At 47.3% G+C, this 27,597-nt stretch overlaps 3 protein-coding genes across 4 annotated transcripts in view; 1 reads left to right on the top strand and 2 right to left on the bottom strand.

Moving 5' to 3' along the window:
* Positions 1-92: 92 nt before the first annotated feature.
* LOC135805087 (succinate dehydrogenase cytochrome b560 subunit, mitochondrial-like) lies at positions 93-5,653 on the bottom strand. The gene is made up of 6 exons (XM_065319080.1): positions 5,567-5,653; positions 5,433-5,489; positions 4,314-4,397; positions 3,829-3,890; positions 3,423-3,577; positions 93-619 (listed from the first exon to the last, which is right to left on the bottom strand). The coding sequence occupies exons 1-6, from the start codon at positions 5,587-5,589 to the stop codon at positions 512-514; spliced, it is 489 nt and encodes a 162-aa protein (XP_065175152.1). The 5' UTR covers positions 5,590-5,653; the 3' UTR covers positions 93-511.
* Positions 5,654-5,820: 167 nt separating this feature from the next.
* Positions 5,821-9,190, top strand: LOC135805086 (succinate dehydrogenase [ubiquinone] cytochrome b small subunit A, mitochondrial-like). Its single transcript, XM_065319079.1, has 5 exons — positions 5,821-5,910; positions 5,989-6,054; positions 6,142-6,216; positions 6,755-6,905; positions 8,762-9,190. Exons 1-5 carry the CDS (start codon positions 5,883-5,885, stop codon positions 8,928-8,930), a joined length of 489 nt encoding a protein of 162 aa, XP_065175151.1. The 5' UTR covers positions 5,821-5,882; the 3' UTR covers positions 8,931-9,190.
* Positions 9,191-11,211: 2,021 nt separating this feature from the next.
* LOC135805085 (ras-specific guanine nucleotide-releasing factor 2-like) overlaps positions 11,212-27,597 on the bottom strand; it is a 36,661-nt gene continuing 20,275 nt past the window's right edge. For both annotated transcript variants that reach the window (XM_065319077.1, XM_065319078.1), the window contains exons 13-25: positions 25,437-25,528; positions 24,288-24,390; positions 23,219-23,256; positions 22,611-22,645; positions 21,252-21,337; positions 20,534-20,676; positions 19,991-20,106; positions 18,363-18,405; positions 18,074-18,198; positions 17,204-17,288; positions 16,044-16,241; positions 14,804-15,013; positions 11,212-12,719 (exon numbers count right to left, since the gene is read on the bottom strand). In XM_065319077.1, the coding sequence (XP_065175149.1) occupies positions 12,516-12,719; positions 14,804-15,013; positions 16,044-16,241; positions 17,204-17,288; positions 18,074-18,198; positions 18,363-18,405; positions 19,991-20,106; positions 20,534-20,676; positions 21,252-21,337; positions 22,611-22,645; positions 23,219-23,256; positions 24,288-24,390; positions 25,437-25,528 (1,478 nt within the window). In that variant the 3' untranslated portion in view covers positions 11,212-12,515. The remainder of the gene's footprint in view (positions 12,720-14,803; positions 15,014-16,043; positions 16,242-17,203; positions 17,289-18,073; positions 18,199-18,362; positions 18,406-19,990; positions 20,107-20,533; positions 20,677-21,251; positions 21,338-22,610; positions 22,646-23,218; positions 23,257-24,287; positions 24,391-25,436; positions 25,529-27,597) is intronic.

The following is a 27,597-nucleotide window of genomic DNA, read 5'->3' as shown; positions in this document are numbered from 1 at the left end:
AACAGAGGGCACGGGGTCCACTCATTTCTAACCTCCCTGACGACTGATGTGCACTCACACCGCTCACACACACACAACAACAACAACACGTGCACAGTTCAGTTGTCAATCCAGGCACACATGCAGAATTCGAAGGTAGCGTTTGCTACAATAATTATGTATCAGGTGGAGAGTGCTCTGAGATTGTCAAAATGGAAAAATCAAGCAGCTATGCCAAAGAACAGTATATTCCAGTACCAGCATGAACTCAAATTCTATCTGAAAGAGCTGCTGAACACAGCAGCAAAGTCAGCAACAGCAGGCTGACCTCAGAAGCTTATACAAATGCTCTAATATGCTACCAATGAGGACTGCAGGCCAGTGAAAGCCAAAGGATTTGATCTTCTGTACTATTGCAATAGCGAGACATTTGACAGGATAACAATGTTACACAGCAACCAAATGCCAAACAGCACAGTAGCAGGCGCAACGTCTAAACAGAAGGTTCTCACAAGTGCACTAGAAAGCTAAGTTAGAGAATAGCAGCAATCAAGGCAGACGCAATAAGACTGCCGCCCAACACCATCTGTCCTTGCCTCTCCAGAGTCTTGATCTCGAAACCATGACCACGGTCCCAGTTCTGCAAAACACCAGGAGCGCCAAGGACAACAGATCAACAAAGAGACACAGCTTGGACCTACACGCTGACACAAAGCCACACATCTGTGTACAAACTTGGCTTGGTCTTGCAGGAATATCCAGTCCAAAGGGAAACTGCACAAAGCAAGTTACGGATCTAGGGCTTCAGCATGGGTAGGCAATTTCAACGAAATAATAGAGGTTCCGCACTACGTGAAGTTGAGCAACTTTAAGTCAGTGGGCGGGAAAACCCGTGAATTCTCGAGTTTGCACTCCACTTACGGAAAGTTGTCTACGTAGAATACGTAGATAGGGCTCCGATAACGTAGGTGCTCCGTAAGTGGATTGGGGTACAAATTTAGGACTCTCTCCCCAGGTCGATCCGGTCGTACACTGCCGCATTCGGAGTGGCCAAGGGCAGCTACGCGATTTGAAAACTCCGCATGGCGGAATACAGATCCGCATGCAGTTTACGTAAGAGCATGTTCGATTGGTAAGGATCGGGATCAAGATCTCAGATCCGTCGGATCCTTCAGATTCAACTGAACACTTTATTCCCGTAGCTATGCAGAAGACGTTACTTCAGTAACGTCTGGCGCTAGCCAGGGTCCACACAGCTTTAATTTGGTATTTGTGTGTTTGTTTGTGTCACGCCTAGCGCTATCCCGTATCTGTCCCGTACCGTACCGTACCATCAAACACAGCTGGCCACATACAGCTGGCCGCAATATTCAAATAGGGCTTTCAAACGCAAGATCGTAACGTGAAGCAACTTGGAAGAATGGGTATGAATGCGAAGTGTATGAGGGAATGCATGTAGGGCGATAGTGCGGGTTCGAGTCCTAGGATATGCCTGAAAAAAATAGGAGAATTGGAAAATTTATAACATCCCTATGCTTTTTTTGCCGTCATCAAGGCGGTAGACGGTGTCGTATTACCCTCGATCGTACCTATCCCGTACCGTACCATCAAAGACGGCTGGCCACAATGCATATTCAAATAGGGCTTTCAAATGCAAGATCATAACGTGAAGCAACTTGGAAGAATTAGTATGTTTTTCGATTTTGACAGCATGTTACAAGGCGAGGACGCGTAGTGCTCCTGACTACAACCATAAACCGGTTGGCAGAGTCCCGGTCTTGCGACCATTTGAGCACTACGCGTCCTCGCCTTGTAACATGCTGTCAAAATCGAAAAACATGTTAAACTACCAAGCAAGGCTTCTGTATATAAGAATTAGTACCGTATTTTTCCGGTTATAAGTCGACCTTTTATGACTGAAAATAGCAGAAGAAAAGGTGGGGGTCGACTTACAACCGGGATTCGACTTATAACCGGGAATTATTGGTATCTTCCAAAAATAACCTGCACTGAATACACGAGTGCACCATGTGTATGCATTTTTGCCAAGTTTATTTGCCTTTTTCAAGGATTGGGATGTTTCAGAATCCAATGAGGAGTGTTCATGTGATTTGTTCATGTGTTAGTAGCAGGGTGCAGTTAGCAGTGCTTCGTTGGGCAAAAACTTAAAAAACATAATTAAGACCTCCGGATACGGGGGTCGACCTATAACCGGGGTCGACTTATAACCGGTAAAATACGGTATGTATGCGAAGTGTATCGGGGGATGCATGCAGGGCGCGCGATAGTGCGGGCTCGAATCTCAGGTTATGTCTTTTTAAAAAAAGAATTTTTTTTAAAGAATTTATAACATCCCTATGCTTTTTTTTGTCTAGGTCATCGAGGCAAAAAAGCGTAGCGTAGGGCCCTGAGCTTCCAAGCTCTCTCGTTTTGGACCTTGACTGTTGCCATGTTGACAATGGCGCTCACAAGTCACCCAAAAGGGTGAACGTCGTACTCATGGCATGCGTCGTACAAAAAGTCAACAAGCTCTAGAGCTAGCTCTATCTCCATCCACGTATGCGTACCACAATGTGTACAAAAATTATTTTAACCCGCAATACGCACAAAGGTCACATTTGGATCCGTTGGATCCGGGCAACCCTGCTCCCCGAGGTGGGTTGACCGGATCCAAATCCGAAGGATCCGGATCCGACCAATCGAAAGGGTGCGAATCCAGTAGATCCGGTGGATCGGGATCCCGATCCTACCAATCGAACATGCCCTTAGACTTCGTAGTAGATCAACCACGTTTTTTACTAACATAATTACGTTAGGCCAAAACAAATAATGACCTTGTTTCCGGTCGCCCGACCGGGCCACTTTTTCCCAAATTCTGAAACTTTTTTTTGGTCCCAAATGTATACAAACGGTGGCAATGCCATGTGTGCAAGTGCACTCAACGAGTCATAACTCAGTCAAATCTCAACCGAATGCCACAATCGAAACACCTACAAGGTAGCAGAGATTCTCAGCTGTCGGCTCGAAAACCTCCGGGGTCGATACGAGCTAGAATAACAGAGCTGGAAGGACTCGAACTGTTTGCTTGATTTCTCAGAATGTACGAAAACAGGAATACACCCCATGCTGTACAAGAACAGTGAGTCAGTCAACTTTGACATTGATCCTTGCCATGATATATGTACAATGTACATGTGTAGGTGCTCTTGTCCATCAATACCACAATGATTGAGGAACCAAAAAAAAAGTATCCAAAAAAAGTTTCATTCCGGCCGACCGAGTCTCCTTTTTGAGGGGTTGCCGACCGGAAACAAGCCTATTTTTTGTTTAGGCCTTATGCGGAACCTCTCTAATATTAACGAAGGCAAGAAACTATATCAAGCCAATTCAGGCAGCTGTTCATCAACAATGGGCCCTGTGGTCTTGCTGGTATACATGCTTACCAGATGTCTGATTCCATTGGCGGTGTGGTAAACGAAGGGGAACGAAATTGCAAGTTTGGCAAGGCTGCCAATGAGTGGGCTGATTGTGGTGCCAGCCAAGGCAGCTTCAAACGAGCCGGCTGTGGTGAAAGTAGCTGCAGCCGCAGCATAAATACCTGAAAACACAGGAAAAAATCAGAGAGAGTATATCAAGAGGGGATAGACAGACAGAAAATAGCCGAATTCATTTACGCAACTGTGAACTTGCCCCGCACAGGAAAACACATCACGAGCAGAGAACATCTCACGGTAATGAGCAAACAACAACACCAAGAAGACCGGCAGTAACTGGCCACTTCATAGTGGTCTTCTCAATGAGCAATGTCATCAGCAGGAGCAAGAAAGATATGACTACAAATAACCCTACCACAGGCCAAGCCGACACCAGTTCCACGATGGGCGATTGACAGAGTCCATGTCCATTGAGGTCTGCTCGCACAAAATGTAGTAAAATGAAATAGCATGGAGTTGAAGTAAGGTCCTTACCGGCCTAAGGCTATGTTTACATGAAGCATTTCAACCCGGGTTGAGTTCCCGCCATGAACACACATTGACTGGAGCGTTTACATGACGCATTGCGCTTGACCCGGGTTGAAATTTCAACCTGGGTTGATTTCCCCAGTTCCGGCCAGTTCTTGCGATGCACATCAAATCTGCACCAGTTACTTATTGTAACATGGAAATTGTGGGCACAAGTTAATTATGCGATCGAGTCCACCAACTAAACCAGATTTTTGAACAGTCAGACGTGCACAATTTCCATGTTACAATTTGTTTCCTTGGCTCACCATCTGAGTTCAGTTACTTATAATTATTATTAGTTATTAACCAGGTGATTATGTTACGCCTTACGTGTAAATAGTCACATGAGGAGACATTGGTCGCTTCAGTTCTTCATTCTTCTTGAAGAAATCCTCCGGAGCAGATGTTTGACCTCTGAGACGGAAACATCAAAATTACAGCAGAAAAAATTTTAAACATACGATGTACTGAAGTAGACTACGTGTTAAACCATCTTCAACTTTAGTACTCTGCCGTCAGTTGACTTGCTTCCTACTTCAATGTAGTTCCTACTGGAAATATTGCACAATGCAGGCGCTCATACGTACTACATTATTGCAATTTGCAGCCCCAGTACATGTATTCCCAGAAAATGGAGACTTGAAAATTTGGATGCTCATTTGACACATTCAGGTTTCTAAAAATGGCTTGACTACTAAGAGGTGTGCATGTTCTAGATGGATGTGTGACCGCTCTCCCTTATCTGACCATACACCTCATCCCAACCCTCTAGGTGTCGTGCCCCGAGGAGTGCGGATAATCAGCACTCTACTGTACATGATTAATTTTGAAATTTAAGATCTCAGCATGTATTGCTGCGCTGTCCCAAATCGATGAGCGACGGCAACGATTTCATAGCGCTTCCACGCATGTAAACCTACAATGCGGGTCAACAGTCATCGTGTCAACTGAGTCGGTGGCCTGCACACGGAGAGTGCATAGCAGGGGTGTAGATCTACATCGAAAAGTGAGGGTTTATGAGCTGTAAAGCTCACTATTACTCTCCTTCCGAACGTGCATGGATGCATGCATTCTCATTTTGCCAATATTTTTAAAAACATTCCTACTGCTTTTTCAGAGTTTCAGAGGTTGTTCAAACACAACCATGTACTACAAAGCAGCATGTGTCAAACCTCTACAACACCAGATTCTTTCCCCACTGAGTGATTTTCAGCAGCACAACGTGCTGATTGATCATAAATCTTGTCAAAACTAATGATGTGACCTGGAAAGACAAAATCGGTATGAACCCGCTTTCCATACCCTTCACCTACATAACACCAGTACAGCAGGAACAGAGCTGGCAACTGATTCACCAACGTAACTGAGACGAATGCCAAGAGAAGAAGATTGTCTTGCAAGCTGAAGCCAGTGCTCAAGATCATGCAGCAAAACAGCTTGAATCCTCACCTGACCAAAACTGGGACTGATGCCCGTCCACAGAGGGGTGCTTGGGACAGAGCCCTCCTGCACAGACAGCATATAAACAAAAATACTTCCAGGGACAGCCACGCTATCGCAGCAAACAATAACTCGATAAGTACCTAAGAAACAGTGAACTGGCCATGATGTCGAAAGAATTCCTCTGAACCTTTCTCTCTTTACCAAAAGGCAAAAGTCAAAGATTCCCGAATGCTGTTTGAAAATCGCAGTACCTTGCGCAAGGTGTGTTTTTTTGCGATTTCAATCAAAATGTAGCAGACATGTCAAAATTGATACGAATTGTGGTGGTAAATAAGGGTTTTGAATATACCATGATGCAAAATTTTGACCGATTATGGAATTCCTTCTGGAAAATTTGACAAACCTCTGAGGATTGTGTGGGCGCAAGGAAATGTTCAATGCTCAGTTTCAGGGAAGATGGCGACAATGAATCTATTTCGTCTTGGTAAATACTTCTGCAATCGTGCTAGTGCCCACCTCTTGGAATCTAATAGAAGTATATGGACCTCTCCTGTTATTCCAGCGAGGCCAGGCTGTGGTGGAGCTAGACTTCTGCTGTCCCAGCAGACTCGCTCATTGACTCGATTTGGTAAAGTTAATTTTTTCCTGAGACTTTCCTCAAAGTGAGTATAGAGTGTGACTTGAGCAGAATTTCTGTCTGTGTGTATGCCCTCAGCTCCACTACGAGCTGTAGCAGCGACCCCCCAGCCTACCATCCCCAACAGCAAAAACCAACTTGTGCAGAAGAGAGGTAGGTGGATAGTAAACATGCAGTGACAGTTGGGAGGTGAATGCCATTCATTCTATTAAACACAATAATAACATGCCACAGTTGTCACAGTTGCATCGTGTACAACAGCCAGCATCATATAGTGAGAACCAATCCGACTTTGGTACAGTCAGTCATGTACTGAAACATACTGCAGTACCAACACTTGCCTGAAATGATAACGCTATTATTATTTTCCTCCAGGAGTCAAAATTCATCGCCCTATGGGGGTGAGTAAGCTACAATTCACATGAAAGGGTAGTATATTAATCCCCATGAAAGGGGTGGTGTATGAAAACCAATGGTAGAAGTTTTTGAGTGCGCAGTGCACCTGACAGCGTGCAGAGCATGTCAATGTACCATATGCCAGTGCCACATAATGTAATGTGTCTGCTTACTTGTGTGTGTGTGTGTGTCTGTGTATACGTGTGTGTGTGTATGTGTGTGTGTGTGTTCACGTGTGTGTGTGTGTGTGTTCACGTGTGCACATGACTTGGCCGCTGGATTTTCGCTGTTGCAGACTATGTGTCGCGTGCTGCATCAAACATGTGGGCTGGTGAGCGTGTCATTGCCGTTGCAATGCTGGGTCTGCTGCCGGCAGGCATCGCATTCCCTGGTTACATGGTGATTGACTTGAGCCTTGGCATACTCTTGCCTCTTCATGCTCACTTGTAAGTATTTGCAATGCCAGGGGTGGCCCGAGTAAGAAAATCAATAATATAGTGTCTTACTCGGGCCACCTGTATTATTGGGACCTGTATTGGGTTCATTCACTTAGGAGGGGATGCGGTAATCGAAAGTTGCCTAGAATTTGCATTCCCTCAGAAAACAAAGTCAAAGGTCTGTCTGTACAGTACTGTCGGTCACCGAAGAACTGGGGAGTCAGCCTCCTAGCCTAGACCGTTCTTATTTTCATGTATTACAGTCTATGCACAGTTGAGTCACAGTGTATACATTGGTATGCTGTGCTTGGTAAAATTCTAGCCTGGTCGTTTTTCGTCGCTCCGTTCTTCGGCGCCCGACCGTGCTGTATCGTCTGTATGCCAGTAAATGGTATCCATGGTGTCATGGCGCATCAGAGTAGATTTATCAGCAACTGCTACACATGACGACACAGAGCACCATGCATCGTTCGTTGCAACTAATAGTTTCAATCATCCGACAACTAAAAAAAAATAGTTGTCCGATGATTGCCTATGGGCATGAAACTATTAGTTGCAACGAATGATGCGTGGTGCTCTGTGTCGTGTTTAAGATAGCTCTATTCGAATGAATATTAAAAGCACTCTACCGAGCCGGAGGACTCTCATTTGTCAGCAGCTACTAGTATACAACATCTGCATACAAACGATTGAGGCTTCATTGTAATCTGTACAATGCCAGAAATTAGGCACGCTTCAGCTCCTCGAAATGGCCCATGGGGAATACATGACAACCCTCGTCCAGCCCTGGCGTTTTTCGAATTATTCTTACAGTCCCGTCTGGGTGCTTTGGCTCGTCATCTAATTCTTCAATATCAGTCCACGTGGTGGGGGTGGTGACCCGGTTCTGATTTGGGGGTGGCCGCACGATACACTCGTCTTCTCCCTGCCATCGGTACCCTATCTTCTCCCCCAAGTGGTGCAGCCAGGCAGGTGGGATGGCGGGCTCTTGGATTCGACGCGACCTACCCGATTTTGTCATGGTCCCGGTGGGGGTAGTCCAGTCTGCTCGTCTCTTCGTGTGAATGGGGTGGAGGTCCTATCCGCCCGTTTTTTTCTGATGGCCGAATGGTTAGGGTCTGGTAGCATCGTTCTTGATATTTACCTGCAAAGTGACTTGAGGTCCCCGGATTCTGACCGGGTACAGGCACAGCACACAGTGCATCGATTCTGTTTACTGCGCCAAATGTCCTATCCGGTCTGCACTGGGGTTTTTCGAAATATTCTTGCAGTGTCATCTGGGTACTTGGAGGTCAATCAGGATCTGAACCCAGGACCTCTTGCACACCAAGCGAAAGTTTGCCGCGTGCTCTCTCTCTCTCTCTCTCCTCTCGTGCTTTCTCTACTGGCAGCTATCTCTGTTTTGATTGCCCACCTACTGTACATGTTCGCCGTCCTTGTGCCCACTTCCCGGCAAATCGCCCCATCTACCACAGTGTATTTCAGTAGTACCGTAAAGTACCGTTGATCCGCCCCCACGCCATGTCGCTTCCCAGCTGGGTTTTCGGCAGGGGGCGGGAATTAGATCAAGGCTGTCAAGTGCAGTACGATGTACAACAACGTAGAGGATCAGACTCGATGTGCTGGATTGTGCGCATTTTGATCCTGGATTGGCAAGTATTGTGTACAGCAGTGCATGCGTCGGTTCAACATCGTATTTCGTTGTATACGCCGAAGTCGCTTCACAAGGAGAAAATCGACAGGGGGCGGGAATTAGAGAGGGGGCGGATCAACGGTACTTTACGGTACATGTGTTTCGTTGCTCAGACTGACTCTATCAAATCTTAACTGCCTGGTCTCCTCTTTCTTTCTTTGTTCTGTTTTAGTGGTCTTCATCAGCTGGTGGCAGATTACATCCACACAAACATCGGTCACAGGATCTTTGGTGTTGCTCTACCCCTACTCACCGGCCTGACTATCCTGTCCTTCTTCTACTTCAACTTCACTGACATCGGCATCACAGCAGCATTCCGCAAGTTTTGGAAAGCACTTTAAAGACTTTAGCATTTGTTTTCAATCCTGTACTGGTCCCATGTAGCACTGTATACTTTCTTTCTATTGATCAGCGAATGCTCTGACAACATACAATCGGCTCAAGAGCTCTGTGTGTGTGTGTGCGTGCGTGTGTGTGTGTGTGTTTGGTGCAGTGGTATGTGCAGCGATTTCCAATCGATAGATTGCGGGTTCGATTCCCGACGATTATGGTCACACACGTCTTTCTTCTCTTTCTCAGACTCTTCCTGACTTTTCTTTCATTCTCCTGGGTGGTTACCAACAGCCAGTGCATGCCGGAGTATGTGGTGTGATGTGTGTGCGGGAAAAAAAAGAAAAAAGAAAAGAAAAAGAAAAAAATGAAAAAGACCAAAAAAAGGGATTCACTGGCCAGAAAATGTCACTCCAAATAGCTGTATGGTGTAGACCAGGCTGAATGGTGACGGTCAATTCTTCAGCCTTGCAAGCTGTTGAATGGTGTAATCCCAGCACAAGTTGCTATGGCTTCTGCCGTAGCATTGCTATCATCGCCTCCGGCGATGGGCGTCAAAGGTCAAGGTGTGTGTGTGTGTGTGTGTGTGTGTGTGTGTGTGTGTGTGTGTGTGTGTGTGTGTGTGTGTAGAGGGTGCTACGGCTTGTGAATCTTCTGGCTATCATCAGGATCACAGATCAAGCATAATATCATGTGTATGGCCAGTGATGACGCCATACACGGATAGCAGATTCATGCAGGGTCGCAAGCAGGGAGTTGTATATTTGTCTATACAAGCAAGAGTACATAACCCCAAGAGTATGCAACTCTGCGTATGGGGCCTGGCACGGCGCACTGCCTGCATTATGTAGCCACAAACCATGGCCCATTGTGTCATTATTGATCTGCTACAGTTTCCTGCTTCCGAATCCGCTTTCCTCGGAGACTTCAATTGGTTTTGTATGTGATGCGTCACACACAGGCATTAGAGAGGTTCTGCTACACGGAACTACCTACCAAACTCCGTGTCAACTGCAGTGAAGTTTGACACGGATTTTTCGTACGTTGCACCGGTTCTGCTGTACGTAGCATGCCCGAACACCCCGTCACATGTATAATTATGTGCTCTGTACGCTCAGTTTTCACACGGAGTCCAGTTCGCCGCGCTTCACCCGAAAACCGTATGAAAATTGATCCCGTACCGCGGCGAGGTTTCCATACGTACTTTGGTACGTTTTACCGTGTGGCAGAACCTCACTATTGCCTTTGAACTTACCGAATCGTCGAGGCTAAACCGTAGGAAAACTCAAATCCAGGCTTCAGCTGGATCGTCATTTCACTACATAATAAGGGTTGCGCGTCGCCCAGGGCACCCATAGCTCGGAGATCGGAGTTGCACACTCTTGGTACAAGTTATTACAGCTCCCTGGTTGGAAACTTTTAAAACTGAAGTGTGAGTAGCTAGGTGATATGCCACGCGCTGACCGGTATGTGTAGGGCTCCCTGGCGCTGATCTGTATTTTCTGCTGCATGCAATTTTTGTAATGGACGACTGATGCCTGTTCTGGCCCGTTTTCAGGCTCGAAGCAAAAACAATGATTGTGCATGATGCATGCAAGCAAGTTCTTGAGACTGGTACCCAGAGGGTCGTATGTATGACAGATTGACTCCCACGCAATAACACGAGACTACATGCGCGCAGACTTTGCAAGAATGCATGGATTGCCTGTGTCATATGCAATGGAAGCTGGCCGTGCTGACAGTATAACAACACGACATGCATTTGGAGATCCATTGAATGATTCAAAGCACTGGCTTGCAATACAATAGTCCTGATGCACGTTGTACAGATGTACGAAGTTCTAGGGCCGTAGGTGTGTACATGCCCAGTGTTCATTGTGTTCTGTACATGCACGTTTGACCCATTTACCCACATAATTCATGGCAAACAATTGCTTTTCCAGCTTCTTCACTTTGGGATTGAACTAACGACTAGCTAGATCTATGCCAGAAAAAAGTTTTTGTATGAAATACCTTCAGGGCCCATTTCTTAGTGGAAATAGCAGTAAACACAATAGGGTCCTGCACATTTAACACCCAACCGGGTCTACGGGATTCTACAAGATTCTACGAGATTTCGTGCATCTGTACAACGTGCGTAAGGCCTATGCCATGTGCAGTGTGTTCTTGCATGCTGCAGTCCTTTGTGCATGCATCTCACTGTGGTATGTGAGCAATCAAGAGACCTGACACTGGACATAATTCATGAAACGTTGAAGCAGGCTGCAGACTTTGCATACCTATCAACACTAGAATTATCATACTGTGCTGCCGATGTCACAAGGCCAAGAGCCGGCGACATCTTAAATAGTGACCAACAAAATATGCAGCACATGCACAAAGCGTACAACAGTACAATAATGTACAATAGCCAACACATTCTCGAAAAAAATCCTTATTTCGCGTAGCATTTGCGTGGTGGTGAGCAGGGAAGCAGGGCTCATCACATGTGTGAACCATGGTGAACTGACTGGTTGCCAAGCTAGTGTTACAGAGAATGGACAACTATTGGCAGAAAGCACAGTACATGTACATACATGATCGTGTCCCACAGTCGGGTGATGTACAGTGCTACAGACCAACACCGTACACGGCAAAGAGAACTATATGTGTATACAATCACAAACTAATCGATCTAACAGCAAGGCAGCAGACAAAATTAATATGATCAGCACTACTGAGTAAGAACAAGTAATCGCTTATGGATGTGCCTAGTGCCAGCAAGGTGGTGGACAATGCGCCGCTACAGCTAGGAAAAGCATTCATTGCTCGCTATGCATGCACAATGAAGTTATAACGGGAGATTTGTATGCGGATGCAGTGCATATGGTGAAATGATGATAATTATTACTCAGCTTCAACACAGACTCGAGTGGTTTCTTGCTGATCAAAACTCCTCTTCTCGGTAAAGAGAAGGAGTTTTGCGCAGCGGAGAGGCCGTTGAGTGCGTGTTGAGAATGAGTGATGGGATGGAGTGTGCGAATTCTTAGGGAAATGATGGTGGTGAGCACAGAAATAATAATTCAGTATTGAATTGATCGGAACGGAAATCGTAATTTGATTCGGACTGCTTTATAGTAGCAGCAGTTCAAGTTACGGTGTAAGGAACATTGGTGGGAACAAGTGTTGGCAGACTAGAAATGTGCCAAGGAAAAAACCTAGGGTGCTGCGGACACGCAGCCAGGGCCTGCACTGCCGAGAGCTCATTCTGGCAGCTCGCTGGCCACATCAAGTGTACACAATTTGTGTACACTTGATGTCACAAAGCACACAGATCACTGGAACGGTGGCCGTTTGAAGTGCCCGTAGCACTGTCGTCATGCTGACCCAAAGAAATCCAACCTCATGAATAAAATAGCGCCGGGCGCTACACATTCCTTCTGTGCACTCTAACGCGGCGCTACTTTCTTCATTAGGTTGGGTTTCTTTGGTCAGCACTGCATGTTAGCAATATGCTGTTGCCTCCAGGTTAGTCATCCTGACTGTGGCCCGGCGCTGTGTACGCATCGGAGAAGAATCCGCTCCACGGAACGAGGTAGAAGACTGATTCATTGCAATCAGTTGAAGATTGACGTTGACGACTCGCTGTTGGTTACGTTGTCCATTGTCTTCTGTGCTTCACGTGGCTCTCGCTCCAGGGACAGCGTGAAGATTTCGTCGTCGTCCTCAAGGACAAGGCCCGTGGAAAGATAGTGCTGTGTCACCAGGTCAAACTCCAATTCCTTGTACTGTTCTTGCTGAAACTGGACCAGCTCTCGGATCTGTGCATATCAGACACAAAGGAAAAGAATGATGAAGACATGATAACGGAGATCAAGCTACATTCGACAGTGCTGTGTTTGTAGCAGTGGCCATGAACACATACAGTAGATACTGGTTATAACGTGCCCTTCTGATGTTTCACATTTTATCACTATAACCGGTATATCACTACAGGCGATTTTCAACTGCGCTCGTCATACATACACATTATACACGTGTGGGTACTCGATCGCGCTACTGTAGCATACTGATACATGATGCATGCTGCTGCACCTTCCCCAGTCTAGAGTGAAGAACTTCTTGGCCCAAAAGCATCATCCAGGAAGCATCAGACCAGAATACACTATGAAAACACACATGTGGCTCCAAGTCGAGACATCAATGCCTCACACTCGTGTGTTGCTATCACTATAGACGATAATTTGTCTGCACAAAGAGGTGTTTTGAATGGTGATTCTGTATCCTTATATCAAAAAGTATTCTTTCTAGACCAAAGAGTGGTATATTTGATAACATTTAATAACGATAGAAATTTTTACGATACTTCTCCAGACGTTTCGTTGTTCTGAACAACATCGTCAGTGGATAAAGAGATTTCTTTATCCACTGACGATGTTGTTCAGAACAACGAAACGTCTGGAGAAGTATCGTAAAAATTTCTATCGTTATTAAATGTTATCAAATATACCACTCTTTGGTCTAGAAAGAATACTTTTTGATATTACAATGAGAGTGAATAATCAACGGCTTGTCCACCAACTCTGTATCCTTATAGCCGATTTATCCCTATATACGATATATTGGTTATAATGATAATTTGACTGGCTTTTTCTGGTTTTGCTTTTGATATTTTCATTTTGTATCAATATAGCCGGTTTATCACTATGTCCGATGACTTTATAACCGATATCCACTGTACTTGCTTCGGCTTTTAGTACTACAGTCAAATCTGTCGTAAGCGACCGCCCCTTGGTGCAAGAAAAAGCGGTCGCTTACGGCAGATGGTCTCTTACGGCAGATGTATGGTAAATCCGGCATACCAGGTATTATGCTTCCATGTACTCAAATCGACGAGAATAATGTGATTTTTAATATCATTTTTATAATGGATATTCAACGACGACCATACTCATAGTACGCGTATGCGACAAGGCAGTAGATCGACACTGCCTGGACTTGAGAGCTACAGCACAGCCTCAGTACACATGGTACAGGCCAGCCGCCAGTCGATCGCACTTGCAAGACAGCGCATTTTCACACTTTGCAGTTGACAGCGCACTGGCAAGTACAGTTTCGCACCTGACTGAACCTGGGTCGCGGTCGCTTACAGCAGATTTGAATGCAGCCACCGTGCATGAAATCGCGGTCGCTGGTCGCGCACAGCAGATGGTCGCTCTGGACAGATCAGTTTGTATGAGAAACCGTCGGTGCACGGAAAATCGGTCGCTAACGGTAGATGGTCGCCTACAGCAGAGGTCGCTAACGGCAGATTTGACTGTAGTAGTCTCCTACACGGGTTTGCATTTCCTATCAAACTGAGCCTCCAAATGTATCCGCACACCAACAATTTTTTCTTATAGTAACAAAAAATGGGCAGGATTCGAATGAAACATATTAGACTTGTGCCAGACAACTACCCAATCCACGTACAGTGCTGCTCTATGAAATTCAGTCGCATGAGTCAAGTTTGCACCTTGCCATTACGCAGCCCAGTGTTCGCAGGTCTAGGGCTGTGCAGCGCCCGGCGCGCACTTGAGTGACTCGACTGGACTTCATTGAGCAGCACTGTAGTTGCTGAAACCAAGTGGAGCGACCCCCAATACACACCTGGTCTACACCACACCCAGTGCATTGGAATAAAATGGCCAAGAGAGTCACCTAAGCAAACCTGCCCTTGCAGGGGTCACCAGTATAGACAGCATTCTAGGCACACTCTACACTTGCTGGGGTAACCAGCACACACACGCACACACACGCACACGCACGCACGCACGCACGCACACACACACACACACACACACGCACCGACACTCATAACATCCATAGCCGTACTACACCAGTGCACCACACACAGTGCCAGTACCTGTTTCGAGAGGCGGACCATTTTGGCGAAGTTGACAAAGCCGTTATTGTCGAATGTGTTCATGGTGACATCAATGCCATAGATCATGTCTAGGTAGGCACCGATGAAGGGCACACAAGGCGGCTCACACGCATGTATGTACGTGCGCATGGCCTGATAACGCTCGTTTGCTGAGCATACCTTCTTGATGTCCTCCAGCATTTTCATAACCTAGTGCACAAAGATAAGAAGAAAAACACGAACGCACAAATGACAAGCTGAAGATTGACGCCAAGTGCTGGCATAGGCAGTGGCCAGAAAGGCGAGAGAGAGAGAGAGAGAGAGAGAGAGAGAGAGAGAGAGAGAGAGAGAGAGAGAGAGAGAGAGAGAGAGAGAGAGAGGAGAGAAAGAGAGAGATAGAAAGAGAGAGAGAAAGAGAGAGTAAGTTACATTTATAAAAACAGGTAAGTCTAACAAATGAGGACTGAGACCTCTACAACATTGCTTTTACGCCTGAAAGCTAGGTGCATGATTTAACAAGCAGGTTGTCAGTCTAGATTTTATGCGCAGATGGAGAAAAAAGCGCAGAATTTTTGTAATGAGATGAAAAGCAGAAATAATAAGAAAAGATGACATGAAAGCCTGCTCACAACCCCGCCCAGCCTTAGAGAGAGAGCGAGAGCGAGAGCGAGAGAGAGAGAGAGAGAGAGAGAGAGAGAGAGAGAGAGAGAGAGAGAGAGAGAGAGAGAGAGAGAGAGAGATAGAGAGAGAGACAGAGAGAGAGACAGAGAGAGAGAGAGAGAGAGAGAGAGAGACAGACAGACAGAGGCAGAGAGAGAGACAGAGAGAGAGAGACAGAGAGAGGCAGAGAGAGACAGAGAGAGAGACAGAGAGAGACAGAGAGAGACAGAGAGAGAGACAGAGAGAGACAGAGACAGAGAGACAGAGAGAGAGACAGAGAGAGAGAGAGAGAGAGAGAGAGAGAGAGAGAGAGAGAGAGAGAGAGAGAGAGACAGAGAGAAAGAGAGAGAGAGAGAGAGAGAGAGAGAGAACAGGTAGAGCGTCTTGATTTTCTCAAATGGTCTTTGCAGGGGAGGTTTCTACTGAAAAGCAGCTTGTAACCAATGAGTATGGTAGTACACTGTATCTTCAGTTAGGTTTACACGCACACATACACATGTACTCACACGCACGCGTGGGTGTGCGTGGGCATGCGCATACGGCCGCCCCCCCCCCCCCACACACACACAAACTCGCATACCTTGGACGGAACCAGTTTCCATGATTTGGAGAGGCGCTCCACTGCAGAATTCTGCAGGCTGTAGGCAATGATCAGTGTGTCATTGAGGTTATGCAGGTCCAGGCAGTGGAAAGCAATGCGAATGATCTTCTCAATGGCATCGGCACGCTTCGCAGCTGTCTTGCCAGCCAGAATCTCAGATGGTACCCAGTTACCAAGCTACACAAGAGAGAAGCAAGATTGAGAAAGAACAGACGGGGCATATCACATGGGTCCATATACATTGTATTAAAAAAAAATTAAACTCGAATGGCAAGCCAATGCAATCATGGATAAGAGGAAGGACAAAAATGATACGAGTTATGACTAACCACCCACCACATTAACCAGATCATTAGACAGTCAGAGAGTAAGTTGGAAAGTTGTTGATTTGCGCCTCGTAGATGTGCTGCAGCTAGGTCTCATGCCGTTGAATGTTGCAGTTCTCCCTGCCAGTTGTGTGCCTTATTGCCGCACTCTCCGACTGAATACATTCTGGTTACTTTGAGTTCGATGGGTGGTTAGTCCCAACTCGAATTCTGTCCTTCCTCTTATCCATACTTTTCATTTCTTCATTCAACTCTTATCTCATAGCATCTGCAAACAATGCTAATATGGGGAGCAATCCCAGAACTGAGGGCGATACCCAACCATGGCAAAGGATGGGTCCCCTTCTGTACCATACATTACAGTGGAATGTCATGTAAAGTACACTCATGCCTCATTTATCTGGGTGGTAGCAATGTACACATTTCTCCCATAGGCCACCATCGGCAATTCAGGTTGTTCAGGCCATTCAGGCCTTTACATGGAGTGCACGCAGCATGCACGGCTGCCATTGCTCTTTACTGCTGCCTTGCCTGTCCAAATTTCATAGTGGTGAAGAAAATATTCTACTTTCCCAAGACCAGTCGGCTCTTGGCTGGTGTGAGTGTGGTCGAGAACAACTAGATCCAAGACAACTGGACAGCCCAGAGCGGATAATATACTGTTACTAGTGAGCGATGAGAATGAGTCAGAAGCGTTACCTTTTGTACACGTAAACCGGTCAATTTTAGGAAATCGTTATATTTGCGGCTCGTTAGAATAATGGCTCTTATAGTATGTAAAATGTCAATCTCAGTCTCAGTGTCAATACTCACGCGATTGCACTTGTCAATGACTGCACACACGTTTGGGGCAATTTCTCTTCGATTTTGCCGCTTCCAAGCCTGCTTACAGAGTTCTCTGCAGGATGAACATGCATTCACACAAACATACATGCACGTGCACGAATACACACATGTCCACAGATGTGCACACAAACACGCACATGCGCGCGCGCGCGCATGCACACACACACACACACACACACACACACACACACACACGTGCGCACACATACAGATGACATTTCTCCGATAAGAATCATCAGCGCACGCGTTTCTACACTTGAACTCTGCAAAAAAGAAAAAGAACTGGTGTACATCACATGAAGACATATCAAATGAAGACATGACCATGAACTTGAGGACCGCACCACCAGCCTAGTGGAGCATGGCCTGACAATACCGCACCAGCCTAGTGGAGCATGGCCTGACAATACCGCACCAGCCTAGTGGAGCATGGCCTGACAATACCACACCAGCCTAGTGGAGCATGGCCTGACAATACCACACCAGCCTAGTGGAGCATGGCCTGACAATACCACACCAGCCTAGTGGAGCATGGCCTGACAATACCACACCAGCCTAGTGGAGCATGGCCTGACAATACCACACCAGCCTAGTGGAGCATGGCCTGACAATACCACGCCAGCCTAGTGGAGCATGGCCTGACAATACCATGCCAGCCTAGTGGAGCATGGCCTGACAATACCACGCCAGCCTAGTGGAGCATGGCCTGACAATACCACACCAGCCTAGTGGAGCATGGCCTGACAATACCACGCCAGCCTAGTGGAGCATGGCCTGACAATATCACACCAGCCTAGTGGAGCATGGCCTGACAATACCACGCCATGTACTACTCACCCAGGTCGTATGCGGCAGAACGCCTGGTGTGTACTCAACGTCATCTGTTCGGCCACACACTGATGCGAGAAGGTAGAGAGCTTCGGCCCTTTGCCGTTGGAGAAGGCTGACATCGACAACGCGGCCTAAATTATCGATTGCAGACAAAAATGAAGAAGAAAACATCACAACATGTACATGTACAGTCCAGCTGGATGTAGCTTGCAGGTTCACATTCAATGGTACAGTACATGTATTGCTAAGAGAAAGTCCTAACATTCAGGACACCATAGCATGGACAGCTACGTACCTTGTCAGTGGGAGATCCTAACTCTGCAGCACTGCTTGCTTGCCTGTGGTACATGTACATCATGAGTGAAAGTATGCACAACACATGTACACACACCGACACATGTACACACACCGACACATGCACACACACCGACACATGTACACACACCGACACATGTACACACACCGACACATGTACACACACCGACACATGTACACACACCGACACATGCACACACACCGACACATGCACACACACCGACACATGTACACACACCGACACATGTACACACACCGACACATGTACACACACCGACACATGTACACACACCGACACATGCACACACACCGACACATGCACACACACCGACACATGTACACACACCGACACATGTACACACACCGACACATGTACACACACCGACACATGTACACACACCGACACATGTACACACACCGACACATGTACACACACCGACACATGTACACACACCGACACATGTACACACACCGACACATGCACACACACCGACACATGCACACACACCGACACATGTACACACACCGACACATGTACACACACCGACACATGTACACACACCGACACATGTACACACACCGACACATGTACACACACCGACACATGTACACACACCGACACATGTACACACACCGACACATGTACACACACCGACACATGTACACACACCGACACATGTACACACACCGACACATGTACACACACCGACACATGTACACACACCGACACATGTACACACACCGACACATGTACACACACCGACACATGTACACACACCGACACATGTACACACACCGACACATGTACACACACCGACACATGTACACACACCGACACATGTACACACACCGACACATGTACACACACCGACACATGTACACACACCGACACATGTACACACACCGACACATGCACACACACCGACACATGCACACACACCGACACATGCACACACACCGACACATGTACACACACCGACACATGTACACACACCGACACATGTACACACACCGACACATGTACACACACCGACACATGTACACACACCGACACAAGCATGCATAACACATGTACACACACCGACACATGTACACACACCGACACACGCACGCACAACACATGTACACACACCGACACACGCACGCACACACACACACACACGGACACACGCACACACACGAGCGAGTGCGGGCGCAAAGGTACATACATGTCAGTGCTTGCCTTCGTCATCATTCGCACAACAGCCTAGAGTCTGTAGGTTGCCTAGGGCCCGATCACACAATGCAACATGCACAGAATCTTTACTTTGGCGGCGCGGTTTTGCGCCAATCTTGCAGAACCACATTTGTGAGGGCTAGCCATTACTTTCAGGGAAGAATGAAAGTGGGGTGGGTTGTGATGCATATGGTACGGTAAATCCATGTGGACCATGATCATTGATGATGATTCTTCATGCATTTTATATTGCATGCACGATGTGGTCATACAAATTGGACATATGGAGTCAAGTAATATGAATTTTTGGCGTGCGAAGAATAACACAGAAGGCGCATGCGTCATGCTCCATTCCCAACATTCCGCCGTCCCGGACATGCTCTAATACTTACAGCAAACACTTGTTAAGGTTCTTTGCCAGTGCAACATCAGCCATGATGCTACTCTGCTTCACCTCCTCAATGAACTGGAGTATAAGATGGCGAGACATTGATTTCTCATTGAAATCCTACGACAAAGAAGGAGCACACACACACACGGGGAATCAGTGGAAACAAGAAATCACAACTGGAAATAAAGGAATTTTGCTGCAGTAATGACAAATCGCAACTACATGTAGCGTGTTCACCTTCTCTGGAAATGTGCGCAGCCAGAAACTCGGCACATGATGAAAATTACAGTACGAAAAAGGCTGAAAAAGCTCCGGTGCCATATCAGCATTTTTAAAGGCATTGGCAAGGGCACTGTGGGCATGTTCATCCTATTGTCTATCTACTATCTAGCAAACAGCTTGCCCACCTTGCTGTCTGTCTGCCCATCAGCGGTCACAACGCCATGCAAGCTAACACTATTGAGGAAATGGAAAAAAATGAAGGATAAATGTGTCTCGTGTTTAAAGAAACAAAAAGGAAATGCTCCTTGTCAAGAGGACTTACATCCGGGAAGGTCTTTATCCACTGCTTGAGAATATTGAAGACGCGTAGCGTTAGCGGAGAGCATTTTTGATCCCGTGGCTGCGACACAGGCGCCCTTGGTAGGGACGGCGACGGTGATCTTGAGTGACCCGCACTGCCAGCGTCTGCAAGTACGACAGTTAGTTAACACAGGCAGTTAATTAATACAGACACCTTCTTTTTAAAGTATTCTTCGGAGTTGTGGTCACTTTTGTGTGTGGGCCTTTATCAGATGGTATAAATAAAATAAGGCCTCGACCTTGGATTCATGAACAATAAAATCTCCGGTCTCAACGTAACTATTAATGTTAGTGTTATGTTACACATGTACAGTATGACAGTAATCTGATGGTTCGTCACGACTCCTACAAGAAATCATGCAGACACTGTTGCTTGTATACTTGTATGCAGTGGGGAAAATCGAACAGTGGTGCAGTACCAGAGAGCAAGGTACTGGTATGCCTTGTGCTCGCCACACGAATTATGCTGGCTAGGAGTCGTGCGATACGTGTACCCCTGCAAGCAAATGTGTTTGACATGCTTTGCTCAAGTGATCTTTCAGCTGTCCGCTGGTATTCCAGCGACCTCAGAAGCAGAGACCTAAAGCCACAATAAGAACTAGAACTGCTCAATGTGCTGCTGCTGCTCTGCCAAATTTCGGATACTACATAGCATTCAGCAGAACAGCTAGAACATGTACCTCGACAGTCCGATCCCGGTCGACTGTGTAACCTGTCCACCGATGCCGGCCCACTGGTTTCAGACCGAGGCGGCGCTCGGGAGACACTGCAGAGCAAGAAGAGAGTTGGAATAGGAGAGGAACAGGACATGGTTCAGATACCGAACACCCCGCTGGCATTATGATATAAAAGGCACACTGGGAACCACCATCAGGTGTGAGCCGCTTTTACATGGACTCTGCGTATGAGAAAAAGAGGGTAGGGATTGGGGTGCGCAACAAGAATATAGAACCTGAGAACGTTGCCCAACATCACAGCATCTCAAGGCTCGGTGCAACAGTTGGACAACAGCGCTCGCACTGTGTGTGTGTGTGTGTGTGTGTGTGTGTGTGTGTATGTGTGTGTGTGTGGGGGGGGGGGTATGTGTGTGTGTGTGTGTGTGTGTGTGTGTGTGTGTGTGTGTGTGTGTGTGTGCATGCGTGCACGCACGCATGCGAGAGAGAGAGAGAGAGAGAGAGAGAGAGAGAGAGAGAGAGTATGCATGGCATATATCGGTCCATGGGCTAACATGTGTTATTATATGGATACGCTCGTATGTGCCTTAATCAAAGCTTCCAAATGTTAAGAACACAGAGCAAGCTGCCAAATCTGGCAACATAAAATGTTAAGAACACAGAGCAAGCTGCCAAATCTGCCAATTAACGCACTCTCCACATACAGGCATGCACCCGGCTCAGAACACATTGTTTTCTGGTTGGCATATCAGGGATATTGGGCGGAGCAGCTGGCGTGCATGAGAAAGACAGGTCGGCCTGCTCTGCGCAGGAGCTGTGACCCGGTGCACACATAGTGTGTGTGAGAGAGAGACAGACAGGTCGGCCTACTCTGCGCAGGAGCTGTGACCTGGAGCACACAGAGTGTGAACGAGAGACGGTCGGCCTGCCGTGGGCAGGAGCTGCGACCGGTAGTGATTGAAATGAGCCAGCTGCGGAGATAGACTGCCCTCACCCGATATAAGTATATTGACAAGAGTTGTACTGACACTGTTATTGAGGAAATTATGGTGACAGTGACGGAGAGATAGTGATCCCCAGTCGAATGGGGTTGGGAGGGAAGGGGAAATTGACACTGACGGACAAACCAGTGAACAGTCAAGTCGTCAGAAAGCAAAAGTGACAAAGGAGTCTCTCTTTTCTCCTTCTCTCTCTCTAAAGCAAGATTTGGAATGCATGCGTGGGAGAGTGGCGCGCGCTGCGCATGCGCATGTATAGCAATGACATCATAATCAGATGCATGATCATCAGACTAAGTATGAGTGGTAGATGTTCCACGTTCGTTAACAGGGCTTAGCGCACACGCTAAACCACCAATAATCTTACTCTGTTGAAGACTTGTGGTGCTCTGTCAGGACGCCCTGGAAGGCCATATAAGAACACAAGATATAGGACACACGCACACACACACACACACACACACACACACGCACACACACGCGCGCGCAAGCACACAGAGGACATGAGCAGCTGTTTGACTGCAATTTGAAGTAATTTCATGCACGCAGCGATCATCAGATAGCATTGACCACTAGACTTTCGGGACAGGCCTAGATCTTGATGTGAGGGCCAATGCACCAGTGAGTTTTCTGGGCAGGCTTAGATATAGGTTTGAAAACCGGTGCATTACGGACAGAAAAAGTGGAAAACCCATGCAAGAAGATGCATATTACATTGGATGCTTGTACATTGTATGCTGCAGCAATAACCTGTTTCCAAATGGGAGCGGCAGCCAACAAGAAGAGGAGTCGAACCCAAGTGAATCTTGACATGATGTCACGGAACACTAAGAGGTCAAGACTGCAGTTGATCAGTTCCCCCAAATGGGCAAATTTGGTGGCCATTTGCCAATACAGTTGGTGGCCATTTGCCAATACAGTTGGTGGCCATTTGCCAATACAGTTGGTGGCCATTTGCTTGAAATATACACTTACCGAGCTACTGGCACTCTCTATTCCGTTGCCTGCAGAATCTGCAAACAAGACAGGAGATAGTCAGCATTTGACAGGCGTATCCTGAGTGCTTCAATACAACACACCACACCACTCTGTAGATCTACATGCTACTTGGGCCAACTGGCAATATGCTGTGGCCAGCGGGATGTCTAGGTCAATGGGTCAAACACATCCCGCCAACATGGCTGCTCCAACTGCGGGAGTGCAGCGTATGACATACTACTAGAGCGCATGACTTGAGCAACGGCATGCTCAGACAGCCACAGCTGATGCAGCAGCTCATGAAGCGGCTGATCTAAACGCCGCAGAGACTGCTATCATGGCCCGGAACACACTGTAGATCCATACGTATGTTTAAAAAATAATTTCATTCTATCCTGAGAGATGGCCGTTTGGCAAAATCAAAAAGGACCTGTGTGTGTGGCGATACATGGCACATGGTACACACACACTGTGTGTGGGTGTGCGTGTGTGCGCGCGCGCGTGTGTGTGTGTGTGTGTGAGAGCACTAGTTGCTATGTCTAACATAGCTGTTCGCTATCATCGCTTCCGCGATGGGCAGGTCTGAGGTCTGAGGTGAGAGAGAGAGAGAGAGAGAGAGAGAGAGAGAGAGAGAGAGAGAGAGAGAGAGAGAGAGAGAGAGAGAGAGACAGAAAGAGAGAGAGAGACAGACAGAGACAAAGACAGAGAGATACAGATAAAGAGAGATGGATACACACACAGACACATACACACACATACACACACATACACACACATACACACACAGACACACACACAGGCACACACACACACACACACACACGCACACGCACACGCACACGCACACACACACACACACACACACACACACACACTGTTATGGAACTTCAGTCACGCAGGCATGCACGCCAACTCGACCAACAGGCAGTACGAAAGTAATTAGTTGTTATTCAGGGAAGAACATCTCAGAGAGAGAGAGAGAGAACAACACACACACACACACATATACTATAGGGTGTGAGAAGATGGGTTGGGTGATGAGACTGATGACCAAAAGCTGCCTTACCAAAACACCCCACCATAGGCATCGAACGCCGTGTTTTGGCCCATGTTTCGCTTTGGGATTTATCGGCCCCTCCAGACACAGTCGGCCGCAATGGTTTTGCAACCTAAGAATCAGCCAGACAACAGAAATAGAAGCTCATAAGCATACGCATGCATGTATAGAGCCTTATGCATCACATCAAGAGTACATAAACCAGAGTGTGCAACTGTGCATATCAGATCTGAAACAGCGCAGTTCGTGCACTACGTCACCCTGATGAGGTCAGCCAAGCCGCGACTTGCGTACAGCTCAAATTTTCATGTTTCATAGCCTGGAAATCAGCCAAGTTTGCTTGATTTTAGATGTCCTGTTTCAGGATTTCGGTGTTTTTTGTGACTGTGTACGTTGCGTACATCCACCGACAAGTAAAGTCACCAGGCTATCCGTATCAAAAAACCGAAATCAGGACAAACTCAGTGACCTGCACCACCGCGACTGGTTACGCAACTTTTCACCGTACCTGTGGCTTACCATGCCGTCAGAAATGACGTAGTGCACGAATTACGCTCCCACAGGAACCATCCCGAGTTGCACACTCTGGTTTATGTACTCTTGATCACATGCATCACATTGCACATTTATACAAACAAATATTCTGTGAACCCTGCCGAAGGTGGTTGTCTCTCAGCGTTCATCCCTTTATGGCGCACCTCTGCCTGGAACTGGTACAGTCCCTGGGTGACTCTACCTCGTTTCTTCTCCTTCCTTTGCTCTAGTTCTTTGCCTTTGGTCGGGACAAAAGATGCGCAGTCTCCCGCTTCAGCCCCCCCCCTCCCTGCCTGCGGTTGATGTACGTAGAGAGAGAGAGAAAGAGAGAAAGAGAGAGAGAGAGAGAGAGAGAGAGACACACACACACACACACACACACACACACACACACACACACACACACACACACACACACACACACACACACACACACACACACAGAGGAGAGAGAGACAGAGAGACAGAGAGATAGAGAGACAGAGATAGAGAGAAGGAGGATGAGGAGGAGGGGGAGGACAGAGAGAAAGAGGGAAGAGGAGAGGAGAGGAGAAGAGATGAGGAGAAAAAGTGAGGAGGATAACTTGAATGTAAACACGGGAGAATGGGGTACTTAGCACTTACAATTACGGGAGAAGGAAAGTCCGAGGTTATTGTGGCAGGTGCACGAGCTGGGAGGTGTTCTTTAGAACTTTTCGAGCTGAGGGGATTATCCACTGTGGAAACAGAAGGTAGAAACAAGAAAGGTTGAAATCCAATTAGATGGAACTCATAACTAAACTTTTTCGTTTCGTGAAAATTATCGATAATTCCGGATGGTCCCTTACAGGTCGAGCCGTGGCTGTTCAATTTATTTGGGAAGTTCACTGCTTTGGAGATGGCGGAATGTCAAGGTGACTTAGTCACAAAATGTACTAAAATTCTAATTGAGTCGGTGCGAATGAGACACTGTTGAGGAAACGAGAGGGCTTGGAAGCTCAGGGCCCTACGCTATGCTTCGTTGCTTAGCTCATCGTGCATGTTGTTAGAACTGATGGAAATATTTCCTGGGACTGGCGCTGACTCTGCCGATCACTGGCGTTCTGGAGTCGACGGGATGTCTGTCCTGACGTTTCCTGGGACCGGCGCTGACACTGCCGATCACGGGCGTTCTGGAGTCGACGGGATCTCTCTTCCGACGTTTCCTGTGACCGGCGCTGACTCGCCCGTTCACGCTTATTTTGGAGACGACGGGATCTCTCTTCCAAAGTATGTTTTTGCTGACGTATCCTATCACCTATTCGGAAACTAGCGTCCATTCTAACTGCATTTCCTCCTCGTCTCCCTATTTCTTTCCAGAAAGTCTCCCTATACATCAGGGAGTCGTATACATAATACGACGAATATTGTGGTTAGCTGTTTGTGGCCAGCTGTGTTTGATGGTACGGCACGGTACGGAACAGATACGGGAGCCAGCAAATACTGTGGCCAGCTGTTTGTGGCCAGGTACGTTTGATGGTACGGTACGGTACTAGACAGATACGGGATAGCGCCAGGCGTGACACAAACAAACAAACAAACACCAAATTAAAGCTGTGTGGGCCCTGGCTAGCGCCAGACGTTACTGAAGTAACGTCTTCTGCATAGCTACAGGAATAAAACCCCACTACAGTAACAGGGCCCTGGATGCACACGCGGTGAAGGACTGGTACATGTGCACCCATCGATCGTTTCTGCTTCCGACTACTCCCGTTCGGCATCTCCTCTGCACCTGAGTACTTCCAGAAGCAGACGTCTGACCCGCTGAGCGACTTGCCAGGAACCATCTGTATGATTGACGACGTCCTAACCTTCGGTGACGACGAACACAAGGAGGAGAAGAATCTTCATGCAGTACTACAGCGTCTCTCGTCAGCCGGAATCACGCTCAACCCAGATAGGTGTGCTTTCCACCAACGTTCTGTCAAGTTCCTGGGCCACATTCTCGACGATAACGGCATTCACCCTGATCCACAGAAAGTGCGTGGCGTTCAGGAGCTGAAACCCTGCACGGATGTCCCAGCAGTACGTCGTTTCCTCGGCATGGCAAATCAGCTGGGAAAGTTCATACCCGATTTGGCAACCATGTCTCAGCCACTGTGTGCTCTTCTGATCAAAGGCCAGGCATAGACCTGGAATCAGCTGGGAAAGTTCATACCCGATCAGAGGCGGATCTAGGGGAGGGCGCGGTGGGCGCGCGCCCTCCCCTCAAATATTTCGATTTTTTGTAGTGCATGCACATGGGCAGTTGCGCAAGTGTTTGCACATGCTGTGACAAGTAGTTTCTAGTGTCAGATAAGAAAGTTCTTCTGAACACGGAATAGTTGTTCTCTTAGACTTTGGTTGACTTTTAGTTTTGAAATTAGTGTTCAGTTGACGAACTTGTATAGCTAAGTCGGTGAAGGGGATGGCGCACCGCCCGCCAAGCGGCCAGGGAGCCAACAAACTCTCCACGGATTTTTCGCGAAGTGAACTTGTGCTTCGCCAGCTGCTCAGTCGAGCGATCCGTCTTTGGAGGAGAATTCGGACCACAGCGAAGATCCTGAGACCGAGGTCTGCTCAGACACTGATCTTCCCCAAATGGAATCCGAAGTAGATTCTGACGACGATGATGGGACTCTCAGTAGTAATGATGCGAGTCAGGAGCGTTTACCTGTTGAAACTATCGCAGATGACGACGTTGTGACTGTCACGAATGTGGCTGGTAGCACTGCTACGCAGCGAAGTTAGTTACTCGGATGCTGTTGATGCAGCTACTACAGCCAGA

Source organism: Sycon ciliatum, chromosome 1 (genome assembly GCF_964019385.1).
Source record: "Sycon ciliatum chromosome 1, ocSycCili1.1, whole genome shotgun sequence".
Classification (NCBI taxonomy): Eukaryota; Metazoa; Porifera; class Calcarea; order Leucosolenida; family Sycettidae; genus Sycon; species Sycon ciliatum.
This window is presented reverse-complemented; position numbering and strand designations above follow the sequence as displayed.

Excerpts from the sequence above, each read along its gene's own strand:
- LOC135805087 (XM_065319080.1), bottom strand. The coding sequence starts at position 5,589 with ATGGCCAGTTCACTGTTTCTTAG. Across the intron at positions 4,398-5,432 it reads TCAGTCCCAGTTTTGGTCAG|AGGTCAAACATCTGCTCCGG; the intron begins GTGAGGATTCAA and ends TTTCCGTCTCAG. Across the intron at positions 3,578-3,828 it reads TGGTGTCGGCTTGGCCTGTG|GTATTTATGCTGCGGCTGCA; the intron begins GTAGGGTTATTT and ends CTGTGTTTTCAG.
- LOC135805086 (XM_065319079.1), top strand. The coding sequence starts at position 5,883 with ATGGCGACAATGAATCTATTTCGTCTTG. Across the intron at positions 6,055-6,141 it reads TCGCTCATTGACTCGATTTG|CTCCACTACGAGCTGTAGCA; the intron begins GTAAAGTTAATT and ends GTATGCCCTCAG. Across the intron at positions 6,906-8,761 it reads TTGCCTCTTCATGCTCACTT|TGGTCTTCATCAGCTGGTGG; the intron begins GTAAGTATTTGC and ends GTTCTGTTTTAG.